The sequence below is a fragment of the Accipiter gentilis genome, chromosome 6 (genome assembly GCF_929443795.1).
Source record: "Accipiter gentilis chromosome 6, bAccGen1.1, whole genome shotgun sequence".
In the NCBI taxonomy this organism is placed as follows: domain Eukaryota; kingdom Metazoa; phylum Chordata; class Aves; order Accipitriformes; family Accipitridae; genus Astur; species Astur gentilis.
Window position 1 is genome coordinate 44,729,446 of NC_064885.1, and position 16,373 is coordinate 44,745,818.

The window sequence follows — 16,373 nt, forward strand, 5'->3', positions numbered from 1 at the left end:
TGAATTCCATTTTTTGGATCTATGCCCCAGCTACATTCTCTTTTCTTTCAGCAGAAAATACTTCACGACACCAGATGCCATGCTTGAAGCAGTGTGTCAATAAGACCGCTGTTTTAATTCTGGAAAGGAACTTACTGTAGCGGTATTTAATAGTAGTTGTGCTGCGGCAAGAAAAAGTATTCCTGATTAAAACTGAAGATGCCTGAAGAGTGGATTAAGTTTTCAAAATATAATTTAAAATATGGTTAAGCTACTTGGGACATTTATGTATTTATTTATTTTTACACCCTTCAGAAAAAACTACCTTACAACTACCTGGAAATCAATCAATCAGTACTTTTTCACATACTTCAGAAGATGTTTGTACACACCAGGCTGCTACTCTGAAAGGACAGAGCACGGGGAAGGGCTGTGAGGGAGGGGAAGGGGAGGAGGAAGGAGAGAGGATGGCAGAACAGCTCAACTGATCTTTGCTAAACTCAAAGCACTATTTTGCATGCTGTAAGGTGAGCATGGCTATACTACGGTTATAAACTTAACTCCTTTTGTGGTATTTCTTTTCCTGTTACAGCATATAGTTTCTAAAATAGCAAAGATAGAATAAAAAATATTTAGTTACTTAAAAACAAACCTTTTTTTTTTTTTCTTATAAAGGTTTTTTTTATCTTAGTCTTTAACAATCATTTGAAAGGGATAATTATCGTCTCACACTACTGAATAACAGAAGCTACCACCAAAGCTAGTGCAGTTACAATGCCCGAAGCGTGGAGAGAGAAGCACAATCTTATTTTTCACCACAAACTATTCTTAAAAAAAAAAAATAAAAAAAAATTATTGGAACGACAGAAAAATATGTAAAGAAGAAGGAGAAACAGCTGTGTCCGAAAGAAAGGCATTATAAACAGATAAAGTGGAAAAGTGTATAAACCAGTGTTGAGGAGACGTGCCATTTGCTCTGCTGCAGCCATTATTTGGCTGATGACCAACCCCAGGTCCATGCCAACAGTAGGTTTTGAGAAACAAGCGTGCCCTTGCCTAAATGCTGTCTCCAAGCTGTTCAATTTCCTTCCAATCAAAGAGCACGTATTCCAATCCACTCAACTAACCCATATCTAAAAACAGGTTATAGATGGTTTTGAAAGGCTGATGCCCTTGCTCCAATATGTGGCTTGACCACCTGCCAGCAGTTTATCATTATCTTCTCCACAGACATCTACCAATGACAACACAAGAAAATGGGTGTCTATTAAAACAAACACACAAAAAAGTCTAGCTGGTGTTAATGTTCCCTTCCTCTGTTTTTCTGCATTATTTTTTTTTTGCGATGGCAACTGCTAAAACCGTCCATCTCTAGCTCTGTAACCAAAACCATGCTATATGTCACAACTCCCTTATGCACACTATTCTAACCTAATAACGAGGACAAGGTTTGTATAGCAGAGGACAGTTATTCTGATTGTTCAGTCAAAGCAGTAACATGTTAGACCTTTTTTTTTTTTTTTTTTTTTAAATGTACTGAAGTTGTGTATTTTCATTTAAGAAAAGTGGTCCTCACTCTGCATTTTACATTTGAGTTTCAAAGAAAACTGAAATAGGAGGAATCCTTTCACTCTTCTAAATAAATGTAATACACCCAAGTTATACCTCTTTAAAAAGCAGTTTGCCAATTTGGCGTTTATCTTCACCCGGAGTACAGCACAAGTCCACTCCCAGTTGCTGTAAAGATTGATAATATAAGCGCAGCACCTGCTTCAGAACAGCATATAATCAGAGATTGAGACGCCTGCTTCCATGGGCACTTACTACGTAGGCAACATTAAACCAGCGATGCCGGGGGACACAATCCATCGACGAGACCGGTATACAACCAAAACCACGACCTCCTGAAGCCATCTACCACGTCTCTGCGGATGCCAGCTTACCGCAATGCTGAAGGAGACCTGCCTCAGCTCCACGGCCCTCTGCATCGCTTCTTCCCCGTAATGTTTTAAGCGTGTTTACTTTTCATAATGAAGAGCTGTTTGGTCAAGATACGGTATTACTTGTCTCCTTCAGTGAGGTATTTAAAAAGAAGAGATAATGTTCTAAATGAAATCACATCATTTTTAGGCTGTTTTCCCCTTTACCCACTTCTACTGTTCCCTGTTCCTCCCATTTTTAGATTCTTAATGTTTCCTTTCATCCATATCAGAGTGGCTGCTCTACAGTTCAGCAATATTAGGCTTTCAGACTGAGTACACCTTTTCTAAGCACGTAATTCATGTATTTTAAAACTTTTCTTTGATCTTCTTTTGTGATTATGTAGAGAAATTTGAGCAGAATAATTTTCATATACTTTGTTTCTCAAAAACGTGTGTTTATTTGACTAGATGCAATTGAGAGAAAAGCACTACAGCTATGGCAGAAATAATTCTCTGGGTGCTGAAGCTAAGTACTTCAACTATCAAGAATTTACACAAAAATATTCTAAATATTAAATATACATATACTGGCTCTTCTTTGGTGAGCTGACAGCAGCCAGGTTGACTGCTTCTCACAGCTAGAATCAAGTACTTAGTGGCTAGAGAGAAATTTGATACCAAATTAAAAAAAGAATTACAAAAAAAAGAAAAATGTTTAGCCATTTCTGCTTCATTCAAAAAACAATATATATCTGTAATTTTACAGAGCACTATAAGGTTAGAACTGCATAATTTCTCTGGGAAAATATTGCTTTTTGTACTTCAGAATTATTATTAAATGCTTTTGCAGACAGTGAATGTTTTGGTTAGAAATTATGTAAATTTATGTATCTGTGATCCAAAAATCCCCTGGACTTTTAACAAATAACAAGCACCAACAGCCAAACTACTTGTGATCAGAGGATGAAATATCACCCAGATAAACATATTTAGAGATTTACTGTCAGTGAAAGACAGCTTAGTGAAGGAAATAACGTACTGAACAAAGCTTCAGCATTCCCTGGCTAAACCACGTGGTAGACTGAATAAGCAGCAGAAAGCCATGCAAAAACCATCAGCCAAAGAAACCATGAGCTAGAAAAACATACCTGTCAGTTCAGTTGCCAGAAATGACCATGCACAGGCAGCCAAGAACTGGACACCAACTACAACACATACATGGAGTGCCAGGAGGATGCTGCTGACCTTGGGGTCCTGTTCAGCAGGAAAGGATTCTGGTGTTACCGCAGCACACCCGCAATGCAATATGACATCAGGAAAAGTTTGGGGTTTTTTTCTTAATGCGTGTTAGCACAGTGCAAAAATGCAGATCAGCTAGTAAAAAGGTAAAACTATATACCAGTCAACTTTGACAAAGAACCACCCCCCCAACCCCCCCAAAAAAAAAACCCAAACAGATGAAGCCTGGGAAAAGTTAAATGTTGTTCTTTTTTATCTATCATAATTTCTCAGTGCAGTCAGTGAAGTTTGCACAGAAATCAGAGGTATAGACTTCATGCAGTAATAAGACTGTTAGCTACTCTTGTTTAACCACACTGCACAAATACCCGTAAAAAATGACTGTGTTGAGAGCCCATGCTTGTTCTGCTCTATATTCCACCTTTCTGCTTTCTCTCCCTCTAACTTTGTGCTTCTCCAACTCCCTTACTGCATTTCTTAGCCTTAGTTTTCGCTTTTCAGATTAACTTCTATACAACCTTTCACCCACCGAACTAATCAGTTAACAAAGGCATGTAATGAGTTGCCACTGAGCTTGAATAAAATAAATACAAGAGCTTGGATTGAAGATGCTACCACCTTCCCTCCACTGTGTCAAGCTATCTTACAAACTTACTGAATTTCACAGTACACACCCTTGTTTCATAACTGAAAAGTTAACAGAGGGCTACCTATTTGGGTTCTGTTTGCTTTAGCAAAACAAAATACTGCAGGATCTAACTACACAGAGGAGCCTGACTGTTTGATAAATCTGAATACACAGAAAGCTGGGTCATATAGGCCTAATTCTGCACATCTTGCTCATATCAGGACTGCCACTGAAGACGCTATTATGAACCAGACACTACCTGTCCAAGTAAGAATTTACATATAACACACTTTAATTTCTAGGATTAAAGTTTATTTTTTGTTGGCCACCAGCAAGATCAAGAACTTACCTTAAAAATCCAAAAGCTGAGAAAAGTTCCATGACTTCAGACATCTTTTTTAGTGCTTTGGCCCGTCTATAAATCAGATCCACAAAGAACCATCGTCCTTCCTCAGATTTAAAGCATTTCTGGAAGTCACCGAAACGGAAGCAATCTCATACCCTTACCATCTGACACAGCAATACCCCTAAGCTTGCATCTGATTTTAAAAGTTACCTTTTAGGTTTGTTATGTTTGAATTTGATGGTTTAATAAAGGATAAGGAAGGGAAATTCTTAACTGCTTACCTAATTAATCCTCAGAAAGACAAAGGTTTTGCTGAGCTATCTACACTGGTAAAACCATACTAGGCAAACCTCCCTGATGGAGACGAAATTCTCATCCACTCGTGGAGTTAAACCACCTTTCCAAACAATGCAAGATACACCCGAAAAGCACCTTTTTTTCAGAACTTTCTGGATGGTTTCCAAGAGCTGTCATGCAGGGCTCTTTTGTAGAACAACCAAAACTATGCTAGCACCAGACAGGACCTTTTTCATGCACAGGGGTAGCTATGCAATAAAACTTTGCATTGGGGTCTTAACCTAATGGCTCTTGCATTTTGTATCACCATATTTTTTAAAGCTAGCTTCAAGTTTTCAGCTCATTAATATGTCATTTTTACAATTTATTCCTAGCTAACACTCATCCCAGCCTTCGGTGGCTTCCTCGTTTTTCAGCCAAAGTCACTTCAGTAGCTGTGGAAGGACCCTGCAAAGCCCATTTTCTAGTCATCACCAGGAGGCTGCGAGACAGACTGCTCCCTGCTTCTTGGCTTTTAATCAGCCGAAGTGAACCTGCTAACTTGCAAGACTTCTAAATCAGTTTTACCCTCTGCACTTCCGAAAGCACTTGTGGTAAAGAGAAAGACTGCCACAGAAAATCCAATGTGGTCTGGAGAGGAAGCCCCCAGAGCAGCACCGCAAACCGACATCAGCAGTGGTGACGCTGGAGACGAACGATGCATCCGGCGAGCTTTGGCTCTGCAAAGTTTAATTTTCACAAAGAAGCTGAGCTGTGTTCTGTTGATGGTCACTTGCCCTGGCTGTCTACACATAAATGCTGGTCAAAGTTATCTCCAAATGGGCCAATTCGGTGAAAACCAGGAAGAAACCAGGACATCATGAGAAACCTTACCGTTGGCTGCCCAACCATTTTGAGCACAGCAGCAGCTCTAGCAGTTACAAAGGCCTGACAGAAAACGGCAAGTTATTTTACTAACGAAATATACATGCTCCCTCAAGTTTTTGGCCAATTTCAACTTTTATGTTACTAATATAAAAGCAGTCAAGTTTCTCACAAAGCTATAAATAGTACACTCTGGCTAAGCACAGTTGGTACTTTAAAATTCTTTCAAATTATTATTTTTCTTAGATGTGATCCAACATAAACTTTAGACAAAGTTCTGAACCAAAGCAAAAAAGACTAGTAATTGTTACAAGCTGCATAAAAAAGCCAAACTGTGGCTGTAGTATGCAAATACCTTCCAGAAAGAACAACCACCAGGCAGAATACAGAAAAGAGACTAAAATACAAGAAGCCACGATTTAGCAACTATTTATCATACATGTATAGCTTATGTTCAGACAGCACCATTTCATACATCAGTCCAGGTACTGATGTTAAAATGACCCACTACATCTATTAATTTTAACAGCAACATTTTTGCTTGTATATAAATCCTTCATTTAACAAACGTCTCAGATTCCAGTTGTGACTTGTAACAAAAAAATAAAACTGGAACTCCTCTCTCGTACAGTCTTTAACACACAGAGCACATCCTCGTTTTCTTAAATCACTCAAAGGTCCTGTTGCAGTAGCGCCTATACAAACAGCATTACAATCATCGTATGACATAGAAGGCGACCAAATGAGGCACTTAATAGTGAAAACAGAATTGAAGGATTATGATATTTAGAAAAAAGCACTGGTGACTGCTGAATCTGCAAATTATACAAGCTACCTCGTAGTTTCATAACATTAAATAACAGTAACCCAATTTGGACTTCACTTTCTAAATACATTACTGGAGTTACTTCACAAATAACACGACTAAAAGCTGAGCCACCGAGCAGGTGGCAAATCTTCTACTCTTGTCCATCCATTTATGTTCAGGAGATCCCAGACTTCTGTGCGGTTATTTCCAATTTAGATCATTAAAAGCAGACAACTGTAGTCCCCGTATTGCTAACACAACCTGCTCATGAAAAATAGCACTCACACTACTGATCACCTGGTTTATGCAGCTAGTCAAAAAAGGTGATATTCCCCACAAAGCAGTGGTAATACCAGACCCACTCCTCATTCTTTGACACCCAGTTGAAACGTTTGGTTCATCAAAGAGGCGAAGCACTGAACCCACCGCACATGTAACTTGGAAGGCTCCGGAATCCCAGGGACCGCCACGCAGTGCCTCGCCCAGCGGTTCGGCAGCTGCTAAAGCAGCAGCGTTTGCCTCCAGACGCGGCCCAGCTCCTAGCTGGCCGTGACCGTGGGGTCTCTGCCTCCCGTGAAACAGGACCAGACATCAGGTTGTGAGGGCCCAGAAACGCATGTTTGGTCCTCGGGTAAAAGGGATGGACAGACGCGTGGAAGGGCACATGCAAGAAGGCGAGATACCTCCAGGCAAGAGGTGGCGTAGCCTTTGGCAAAGGCCCTGGAAACCCATGGGTTCTTGCGCAAGATACCTCCACGCTTGCACCAAGCGGCCTGCTATCCATGCGAAGCCCACCTCTCGTTAATCAAAGGGTAATGACACTAGCAAACGGGAAGCTCCTAAATTCCCAAAGCCTGCCCCTGGGTGCAGGGTGATAAGATGTCCACCTCTATATTTATTAAATCCACTTATTACAGTGAAACAATTTGGAATCATTACTGCAGCTTGCAAAAACAATAAAAAAAATCCAAACCCCACATTGACAAAAACCAAATGCATTTTGGTTGAACTCTAAAAATAATGGACCCATCAGCCTCCTGTTCGTTTAAGATGGATGCATTCCATTCTTTGCAAGTAATAAAGCGGGGCCTCCTACAGACGAGCACTGAAAAGAGTAGCGGCCCTCAACGGCAACTTCAGACAGAATAGAACTTTTTTTCCTTCCCATGGAAGGAATCTGCGGAGGGAGGACGATGAAGGCAATCCAAACTTCACAAAAAGCTTTAGCTATTTAAAAAGCCGAAAGCAAATTTAAAGCCTGTAACTCATTGGTAGATACAATGACACAAGGACTTTTTTGGTATACATGGATGGCCAGAAAAGGATAAAGCCAAGTTCTGGTGCTGTCCAAATTCAGAGAGGGAAAGGCGCTGTGAAAATAAAATAGAGAAAATACTTACGGAATTAAGCTAAGAGATGCAAATAAGCTCTTATTTAAGTATCTAGTAATCTAAGAAATCTCTGTTAGTATCTAAACACCACTCAATCCTGTGACAACTGAACTTGGTTCTAAAAGGAGTAAGAACACCCTGAAGTATGCTGTAGGGATATTCATTAGAAATACCTGGTGAATATTCTTCCTGGGGGATATAACGTCAGGAAAAGACAGATTCAACTATTGTATACTATGCCTTGGCATATTCTGGTATAAGATCTAACTTCCTGAATTAAAGCTTCAAAGTTCATTACATGGACAACCACTTCACGTCCCACCTGTCTCCATTTCCCAGAGAATCACAACAGATGCCAAGCAAGGCAAAACCACCCTGCTCAAATGGAAGGTGACCCCCCGCCCTCCCAGTTTCAATGTTAAGCAAGACCGAGCCATTGCTCTAGAGCATGCCCTGAAAGCTGCTGGCAAACATTCCTGCACCGTGTAGTAGAACAGTCTTCCGAGCAGTGATCCTGCCCAGGGCCCAATACCAATGCACCAAAATACCAGTATCGGACCTGCACATCTTGTAAAGGAACATGGAACCTAAATTATTGCAACAGAAACCTGGTGGAACCTGGAGGAATGGAACCTGAAATCGCCACTTGCAAAACCATGCAGAGGTAAAATGTAAGAGACGCTAGCCTGTGGGACGGCGAGCCCACCAGCTCAACACAAGATCAGCGGTTTGACACAGAGATCCTCTTACTGCATTGGCGGGACATCGGTTTGCTTCACCGAGGGACGGAGGGCAGCAGAGTATGGCCAACTACCAGCAGTGTTACCGACAGCGCCTTCCCGAAGGATACTCACAGCTGCCGAGTTCCACAAAAGAAGACACGTAACGTATAGAAATAAAACACAAATGCAACCGGCTGAGCTAAGTAGCGTTGCCTCCAAGAGAGGGACTGGGGGGAGCGGAGCCTCTATGCAGAGCCCTTCGGCCGGAGCAGCGGAGCAGGCCTCCGGGGCATCCTCAGGAGAAGACTGTGCTCTGCTCCAGCCGGCTAAAACTAGGAACCTGCCTGACCGACCCTGACACCCACAGGGTTTACCCACGCCGCGACCACGGCTCCAGAAGGGGAGAAGGGGGCAACTTCTGGGACGCGAGGGCAACCTTCGACTTCTCCAGCCGAGGGCCCGACGGCAGAAGGCGGCACGGCAGCCGGTACTCACCCAGCCCCGGCCGCTGCGGGCGGAGGCCTCAGGTGCTCGGCGGCCGCCGCGGGGCCCGGGGCGGCGGGTCAGGCGGCGGCCGGGCTCCGCCGCGCCTCTTCCCTCAGGCGGCTGCGAGCCGGCGCACGCAGCGCTCCGCTCCGCTCCGCTCTCCTCTCCTCTCCCTCTCGGGCCGGGCCGGGGCGCAGCAGCCCCGGGCCCCGCCGCACCTGCCTGCCGAGGGCTGGGCGGGACCGCCACCGGGAGCGGGACCCCGCCGCCGCCTCTCGGCTCGGCTCCTCCCGGCGGAAGGCGTCCGCGGCCCCGCCGCTCCCCGCCTCGGCCGCGCGGAGCCGGGCGGCGCGGGGGGCGGCGCCGGGCCGCGCCCCTCCTCCCCTCCGCCCCTCGGCGCCGGCAGCGCGGAGGGCTGGGCTGGGCCGCGCCGCGCCGCTCGCTGCAGCGCTCGGCTCCGCTCCGCCGTCGAGGAGGGAGAGGCGAGAGAGAGCGAGGAGAGGAGAGGAGAGGAGAGGGACGGGACCGCCTCGCCCAGCCCCGCCGCCCGCCGCCCGGCCCGCGCCTCGCCGCCCGCCCCGCTCGCCCCCACCGCCGCCCGCGCGAAGATGGCCGGCTGGCAGAGCTACGTGGACAACCTGATGTGCGATGGCTGCTGCCAGGAGGCCGCCATTGTGGGCTACTGCGACGCCAAGTACGTCTGGGCAGCCACGGCCGGCGGCATCTTCCAGAGCATCACGGTGAGGGCGGCGGCGGCGGCGGCGGCGGCGGGGCGGGAGCCGGGGGAGGGAGGGCGAGCCCGCCCGCGGCGCCGGCCCGGCCCCGCGGGAGCGAGGCGGCGGCGCCCGGGGTACGGGGGCACCTTGCGGGGCGGCGGGGGAGGGCGGCGGCGGGGGAGCGAGCCCGAGGGGCCGGGCCGGCCGCGCCGCCTTTTTGTCTGCGGCTGCCGGCGGGAGAGGGGCCCCTTCCCGGGGGCGGGGGCCGGGGGCCGGGGCTGCGGCCCGATGCGGCGCGGGGCCGCCGGTGCCGCCGCGCGGGGGCCGGGGGAGCCGGCGGGGCGGCGGGAGAGGAGAGGAGAGAAGAGGCCGCGCGGGGCGTGCGCGGCGGGGCTTGCGTAGGGCCGCCCGCGCCCGGGCCCGGCGCTGCGGCGAGGCTTACGTGCGCGGCGTAGGAGGCGTTCGTGAATGCCCACCTCGCCGCCGGCTCCATGTTTTTCACCGCCAAGATGGCGCACTGCCATTGATTCCTCCTTCCCCTCCCCCCCCCCCCCCCACACACACCCCGGCCCGTCCTTCTCCCCCGCCGGCCCCGCTCCCGCCGCCCGCCGGTGCGGGCCCCGCGCCGCCGTTACATAAGGGCCGCACTGGGCCGGCGGCGCGCTGCAGCGCGGCCTGCCCCGGCCGACCCGCCGGCCAGCGCCGCGCCGTGCCGCGCCCCGCCCCGGGTGCGGCGGGGCCCGGTGCCGGGGCTGGGGCCGAGCGGGGCCCGTGGCGCCGGCCGCCGCGCGGGGCCGGGGCGGCCGGGCCCGCCGTGACGCTGCACTTTGAGGCCGCCGCGGCGCGGCCGGGCCCGCGCCCCCCCCCCCACCCCCCCGCCTCCTCCCCGCCCGCCCCCCTCGCCGCCGCCCGACCCCCGCGGCCGCGCTCGCCGCTCGCCGGGCCCTTGCGCTCTACCCTCGGGCGGGGATGAATGGCGGCGCGCCCGCCCGCCCTCCGCCACACAGCCGAGGCCCGCCACTGCGGCGCGGGCGGGCGCGGTGCCGCGCCGTGCCGCGCCGCCGCAGAGGGCGGCCGGGCCGCCGGGAGCTGCCCCGGGCCGTGCGGGGGCCGGCGCAGCTGCTGGGCCGGGGCCGGGGCCGGGCTCGTCCCCCGCGGGCGCGGGCGGTACCCGAGCCGGCCCTTGGCGCTGGCAGGGCCTCGGGCTTCGCGCAGGTGGCGTCCGAGCCGGCGCCTCCTGGCAGGCGGGCGCAGCCCGTGCCCGGCCGGCCCCGGGGGTGCCGAGGCTCCCCGAGGGAGAGCCGGGGTGCGAGGAGGGCCGCGGGGAAGCGTGGCGAGGCTGCGGTGCGGCGGGCTGCGGTGTCGAGAAAGCGGTGCGGTAGAAGCTGTGGCTAACAAAGCCCTGCGTTCTGGAGCGGTTCCTGGTGGGAGCAAGGGGACACCTGCCGCCTCGTCCTCTCGGCGCGAGACGGGGACGCTTTCTGAATAGGAGTGGAACGCGAAAATGCCGCCGCACTAACTCTGGGCTTTTTTCTTTGACAGCCAGTAGAAATAGATATGATTGTAGGAAAAGACCGAGAGGGTTTCTTCACCAATGGTCTGACCCTTGGTGCGAAGAAGTGCTCTGTGATCAGAGATAGCCTGTATGTCGATGGCGACTGCACAATGGACATCAGGACAAAGAGTCAAGGTGGTGAGCCGACATACAATGTTGCTGTAGGCAGAGCTGGCCGAGGTAAGCGTGATTTTCTTCGCTTTCAGATCCCTGAATTATGAATGCGGCTCTAAGCATAGACTCCAGCTATTAAGAAAACCAGGCCCCGGTATTTAACGGTTCGTTTCAGGAAGTGACGTAAGGGGGGGTGGATGGCAGCAGTCTGCCTGACAAACTGGGTTTCTGCCTAGGAAACGCACTTGTCCCTGTTCCCACCTGTGATCGCAGCTGGGCCCTGGGCTCTGAAATGGTTAAACAGATCTCTGGCAGGCAGGAAAGAGCAGACCACGCACGGCTTGAAGTAAGCTTACCCAGTATACGACAACTTGGTATCTAAAGCTTACGGTAGGGTTCTGTTAATGATTGGTAGTGAAACTGGCTTTTCGTTGTAAACTTCTCGTCGGAAAGCTTATTCTGTAAAGATGTGAATTCCTTGTATGAGCTACTCCTGCTTGCCTTTTAACAAGTTCTACACTAACTCTTCTTCCACTTCCTATTGAGCGCTCTGAAGTCTCTCTTCAGGCAAAAAAGCCTGTCCAATTTGGTATCATGGAGAAACCTGTTTTATGCTAGTACGCCTACTCCTTGTGCTCCTCATTTAACTTATAGTAAAACATACTACAGGGAAGGCACTAGGGTTGGATATAGAAAACTTGCCTCAAAATACTGGCTACGAGTAGCATGCCTTGTGTTGAAAAATCATCTGGCCTAGCATCTTCTTGGCTGGCCATAGAGCAAATGGGTGAGCAGTGGACTTTTGCTTGTAAGTATAAAACCAAAACTAGAGCAAAATTTGCCTATAGGATAAAGCTGGGTGGCAATGATAGAAGGAAGAATGTTTGCAGCGCTGAAGTGAAACAAGCGGAGTTCTGACTTGGCTGCAGATTGTGAAATGCCAACAAGAACTGTCTGTCTGAAGCTTCTTGTGAGCAAATTGCTAGGGAGATGTACAATCACCTGTAGGCAGGATGACTGCAGTATTTCCAGTTACAGTATTCCTAGCTTGGGAAACAATTGCTGTGCTTGTGGAAGCACAGTGCTTATTGTGTCTGTGTACCTGCTGGTGACATCTGCTGGCAACTCACAAGTGGTGTTTACTGGTGGAAGAGCCTTGGGATGTTCTTGTTCGCAAGACAATTGGGACACTTCACCAAAATCGTGGGATTAGAGAGGGCGTCGGCATTAAAATCTTCCCTGCGTTTTGTCTTACGCAAAAAGCATGTCTTACAGTTGTGTTGTTGCATGAGAAGTCATAGCCCAAGTCGGACTCCATGGGGTTTTTTGCTAGTATCAAGGCAGTCACTCTGGTTCTTACACCAGTAGTGACCACTACAGATAAGAATACAAGAATATTACCTCTTCTGCTCTTCAGAGTCATAGTTCTTCTACATACACTACTACTTTTGTCCCTGACAACACTTTTTTTTTTTTTTCCCCCCCTTTGTTTTTTTTAAGATGCAGCCAGGGTTTCCTTGCTGGGTGATGACGGATGGTGCTGATCGTGGAGAGGCACTGTGATGCTTTTTTGAGATAGTTGGTGGCATTTTTCTTAGCAGTGAACTCTTATGACTTGCATAGTTATGTAATATCCCTGAGGATAACTCGTGCCTTCTCCCAGCTCTGTCTACATCTGTATTTTTGCAAAACTCTTGTTAAACTAGCTTAATACCCAAATACTAAATCTTGAATTTGAGTGTGTTTATTGCACTGCCTAAAACTTGCATTATTTCCTTGTCTAACACACTCTTTTTAAAACTTTTTTCTTTTCTCTTTCAGTCTTGGTCTTTGTAATGGGCAAAGAAGGGGTCCATGGAGGCGGATTGAATAAGAAGGCATACTCAATGGCAAAATACTTGAGAGACTCTGGGTTCTAGTTGCTAGGCAGACTGTTAAGTATTAGGGGAAGATTGCTATTAAACTTTCCTGGCGGTGAGCTTTAAACCTTACATTCTGGAAACTTTATTAGCAATGCAGGGTGATGGGGTATGAACCTGTGTCTCCTTTGTATCCCTTTGTTGGTGGGGAAAGGTGTTGGTTTGGTTTTTGTTTTTTTTTTTTTCTTTAATTCTGTTCATTTCTGTTTTGTTTCCTTGTGTACTCCAGCATTGGTTATAGTCATGGGAAAGGAAGGTGTCCATGGAGGGACACTCAACAAGAAAGCATATGAACTGGCTTTATACCTGAGGAGGTCTGACGTCTAAGCAGCCTCTCCCCATCCAACTAGCAACTGTCTTCACCACCACCCAGTTGTGTTCAGTGCTACCAGACTGTAGATGGTAGTTTTGTGTTTTTTATTTACCCCATTCCCTAATGTCATAATTCCAGTTACCCTTTGTTCATTTATATGTTAACCACTGTATGTAACCAAGTCCCATATCTGGCACCATTACTGCACCACAAAGATGATATGCATGATACCTTGAAAAATTCTTGGGAGGGGAATATGCCAAGTGTAGGCTTTGCTTTGTCTTAGCAATTAGTGTGATATTGACAACTAAAACAACTTAAATACTAAACAAGGTGCCGATTGTACAATCTAATTTGATCAATGCCTCTTCAGCACTTTGAGCAATGACACAGCTCACTAGTCTTCCTTTCATAGAGCATGGTTGGGAGGAAAAAAGTGCATGCATATCTCTACTTCTGTCCCGTTTTGTTTTTTTTTAAATCCACATTTGTTTGCTTACACCCATTTTTATAGTGCCTGGTTTAACCAATTTGCCACTCAAAAGCTATTAATGTTACATTAGTTTTGTCGTTGCACTTCACTGTAGGCTTAAGTCTTTTTTTTTTTTCTTCACGATGTCTGAAGCTTGTACTGCTTAACAAGTGCAATCACAAAACTATGAAAGGGTACAGATGCACTTCCTCCCATGACCTTAAAAACCACCATCCTGAACAAATCCCCAGACATTCCATCATTGCAATAGCTCGGGCACTTTTTTTTTTTTTTTGCCAGCTCCTGTTCTGTAGTTGAATTGTAAAAGGCTGCCATTATGGACATTAGATATCCCAACATAACCATCTGGAGTGTGTCTGGTTTCAGTTTTTCATAGGACCAATTTTAATTTGCAGCTTGGGGGTTGTGGGGGTTTTTTTGTTGTTTTTGTTTTTTAATATGAAACTGCAATGTCATTGTGGAAAACTGCCACCTTCAGCTATACTGGGAGCTCTGACTGACTCCAGTCCTTCTGCCAGATTACTTACTGGTAAAGAGTGTTGCTGCTCTGAAGCCACTGTTTGGATGAAGGTCGGTAGTTTGAATGCTAAACTGTCAAAATGATGCCATTTCAAATTTAAAATCTTCATTTGGCCTGTCACACCCTTGCTGCAGAAATTATGGAGTGAACTGCCTTGTGCACTAGTCATCTGAAATGTCTGTAACCAAACTCTCAGTTCAGGCACGGTACTAACTTGTATGTCCATTTAAAGAGAACTGCAGAACTCTGTATACAAAAGAATAAATGGGAGATGGTATTGGTTGGAATAACTGACTTGGCTGTCTTGTGATGAATTTTTTAATATGTATTCTGTGCCATACTATTGTTAAAAAAAAAAAAATGAACTGTTGCTATTGTGAGATGGATTTTAACTGACTACAAGGGTTTCTTTCGAATGGCACTACTTTAGGGACATTCTAGTATTTGCTTCTATTGTTGGGCCTTGTGGATAATGTACAGATTTAAACAAATTCTTGTTGCTGATTTGTCCATTTCTTTCCCTGCACTTTGTTACATCTGGGATACAGTCTAACTCATCTGATTTAATATGCATTTCAAAAAATGCCATAACTATTAAAAACACCTTGTTTACAGACAGATGAAATAAATTTATTCCAACCAAACGAAATCAGACTGTTTGTAATTTTTTTTTTTTTCCCCCTGACAGGAATCCTCTGAGGCCCTTCTGCATTGCATGGCTGGCTACACTAGTAGTAGCTAGAATTGCGGTTGTAAGTTCTGTAAGACAGCTGTAGTACAGCAATACAACTGTAGTCAAAGGCCAGGCAGTCTTTGGGGGGGTAGATCTCCTTAAATTAAGAGATGATTTCTTGGCACTTAACTGCACATTTATCCAACTCCATGGCGAGGGGGTTCTCTTGCCATGTGAATGCCTAATAGGCAATCCCTGGAACAGAAGCTAGAGGAGACCTTTGCTGCACAATCTGTTCACTCTAGGGTATGGGGTGGTCTAGTCAACCCACTGCAGGGTAAGAACATGCTCTGCTCAAATAGGGAAGGGAGAGATTTAAGGTCTGTTACCCCAAAAGAATTCCACCTGGCTTCTGGTACTTCTACTACCAAAGTACTCTGAAAACATGGGCCCTGCAAACAAAGGTGATTGGGAACTGGGGGGATGGGGAAAGAAAGAAAAGTCCAAGTCAGAGGAGGTTAATCTTTAGCTAAGGCTATGCTTTTCTTGGTCCTGACAATGCCAGTTATGTGCTGCTTGGGCATTAACATTAAAATGCCTTTGTTCTCTCCTCTCTTCCTCTACATCTTAATCTTCAGTGTAAGCTTGTACCCGCTCTGCTCCAGGTCTAACTTAAAACTTTTACATACAAAGTGTTTATCTTCTCCTCCGACTACTTGAGTTGCTTAGTGTCTGTACTGTATCCTGCAGCTCATGGTGCTAAAGTTAGAACAGACTTGAACAAGCCCATAGCACTAAGCAAGTCTACATTTAGTAGTAACTAGTACAGAGTGCAAACCTCTCACTTCCCCCATAAAATTATGTTAGTGTGTGGATCTGTGTTTTGCTCTGTATCTAAACTTTGTCTAAACCCAATTTAAAATTGCATTTACATTCTGAATGGAGGATTTTTTTTGGGGGGGGGGGGGGGGCGGGGCAGTGGTGTCCATCCCTGGAGCTTTTCTGTAATAAGGCCATAGCCAGAATTCACTGTAATTGCAGCTCAGGAATAGCCATTAGCAGTACACACCAAGTACTCTTCATCCTATTCCTTATTTATTTTAATGTCATTCCTTTCTGATCAATTCCCCTCTCATGAGCAGGTGTCTGTATGTATGTCACCTGTATACTTTTTCTTGGCAAGAATTGGGTGTTGCTCAAATTACTTTTTCAAATGCATTTATTTTTGAATTTCCACAGCAGAATGGTGTCTGTGCACCTCATTTGCTAGTGTCTACCTCAGATACCTTTCTTGAATTACCTGGACTCTCAACAAATTTTACATTTAACTCCCATTTCCAGATAAATAAACAATTTAAATACAAAGGGTTATTTTCCATGCTAAAGGT

The 16,373-nt window shown here is 47.0% G+C and overlaps 1 protein-coding gene and 1 long non-coding RNA gene across 3 annotated transcripts in view; one reads left to right on the forward strand and one right to left on the reverse strand.

Moving 5' to 3' along the window:
* LOC126039361 (uncharacterized) overlaps positions 1–8,923 on the reverse strand; it is a 99,451-nt gene extending 90,528 nt beyond the window's left edge. The window contains exon 1 of the long non-coding RNA XR_007506302.1: positions 8,692–8,923. This is a non-coding gene — a long non-coding RNA (uncharacterized LOC126039361). The remainder of the gene's footprint in view (positions 1–8,691) is intronic.
* A 135-nt stretch (positions 8,924–9,058) lies between these two features.
* On the forward strand, positions 9,059–14,961 carry PFN2 (profilin 2). Of its 2 annotated transcripts, none has more exons than XM_049802442.1 (3): positions 9,059–9,422; positions 10,941–11,133; positions 13,216–14,961. In XM_049802442.1, exons 1-3 carry the CDS (start codon positions 9,291–9,293, stop codon positions 13,311–13,313), a joined length of 423 nt encoding a protein of 140 aa, XP_049658399.1. In that variant the 5' UTR covers positions 9,059–9,290; the 3' UTR covers positions 13,314–14,961. The 2 variants fall into 2 exon arrangements, with proteins under 2 accessions (XP_049658399.1, XP_049658398.1); XM_049802441.1 differs by having other exon boundaries at positions 9,061–9,422; positions 12,889–14,961.
* Positions 14,962–16,373: the final 1,412 nt, after the last annotated feature.

Coding starts and splice junctions, on each gene's coding strand:
- PFN2 (XM_049802442.1), top strand. CDS start 9,291: ATGGCCGGCTGGCAGAGCTACGTGGACAACCTGATGTGCGATGGCTGC. Junction 9,423..10,940: donor GCATCTTCCAGAGCATCACG/GTGAGGGCGGCG, acceptor TTTCTTTGACAG/CCAGTAGAAATAGATATGAT. Junction 11,134..13,215: donor TGTAGGCAGAGCTGGCCGAG/GTAAGCGTGATT, acceptor TGTGTACTCCAG/CATTGGTTATAGTCATGGGA.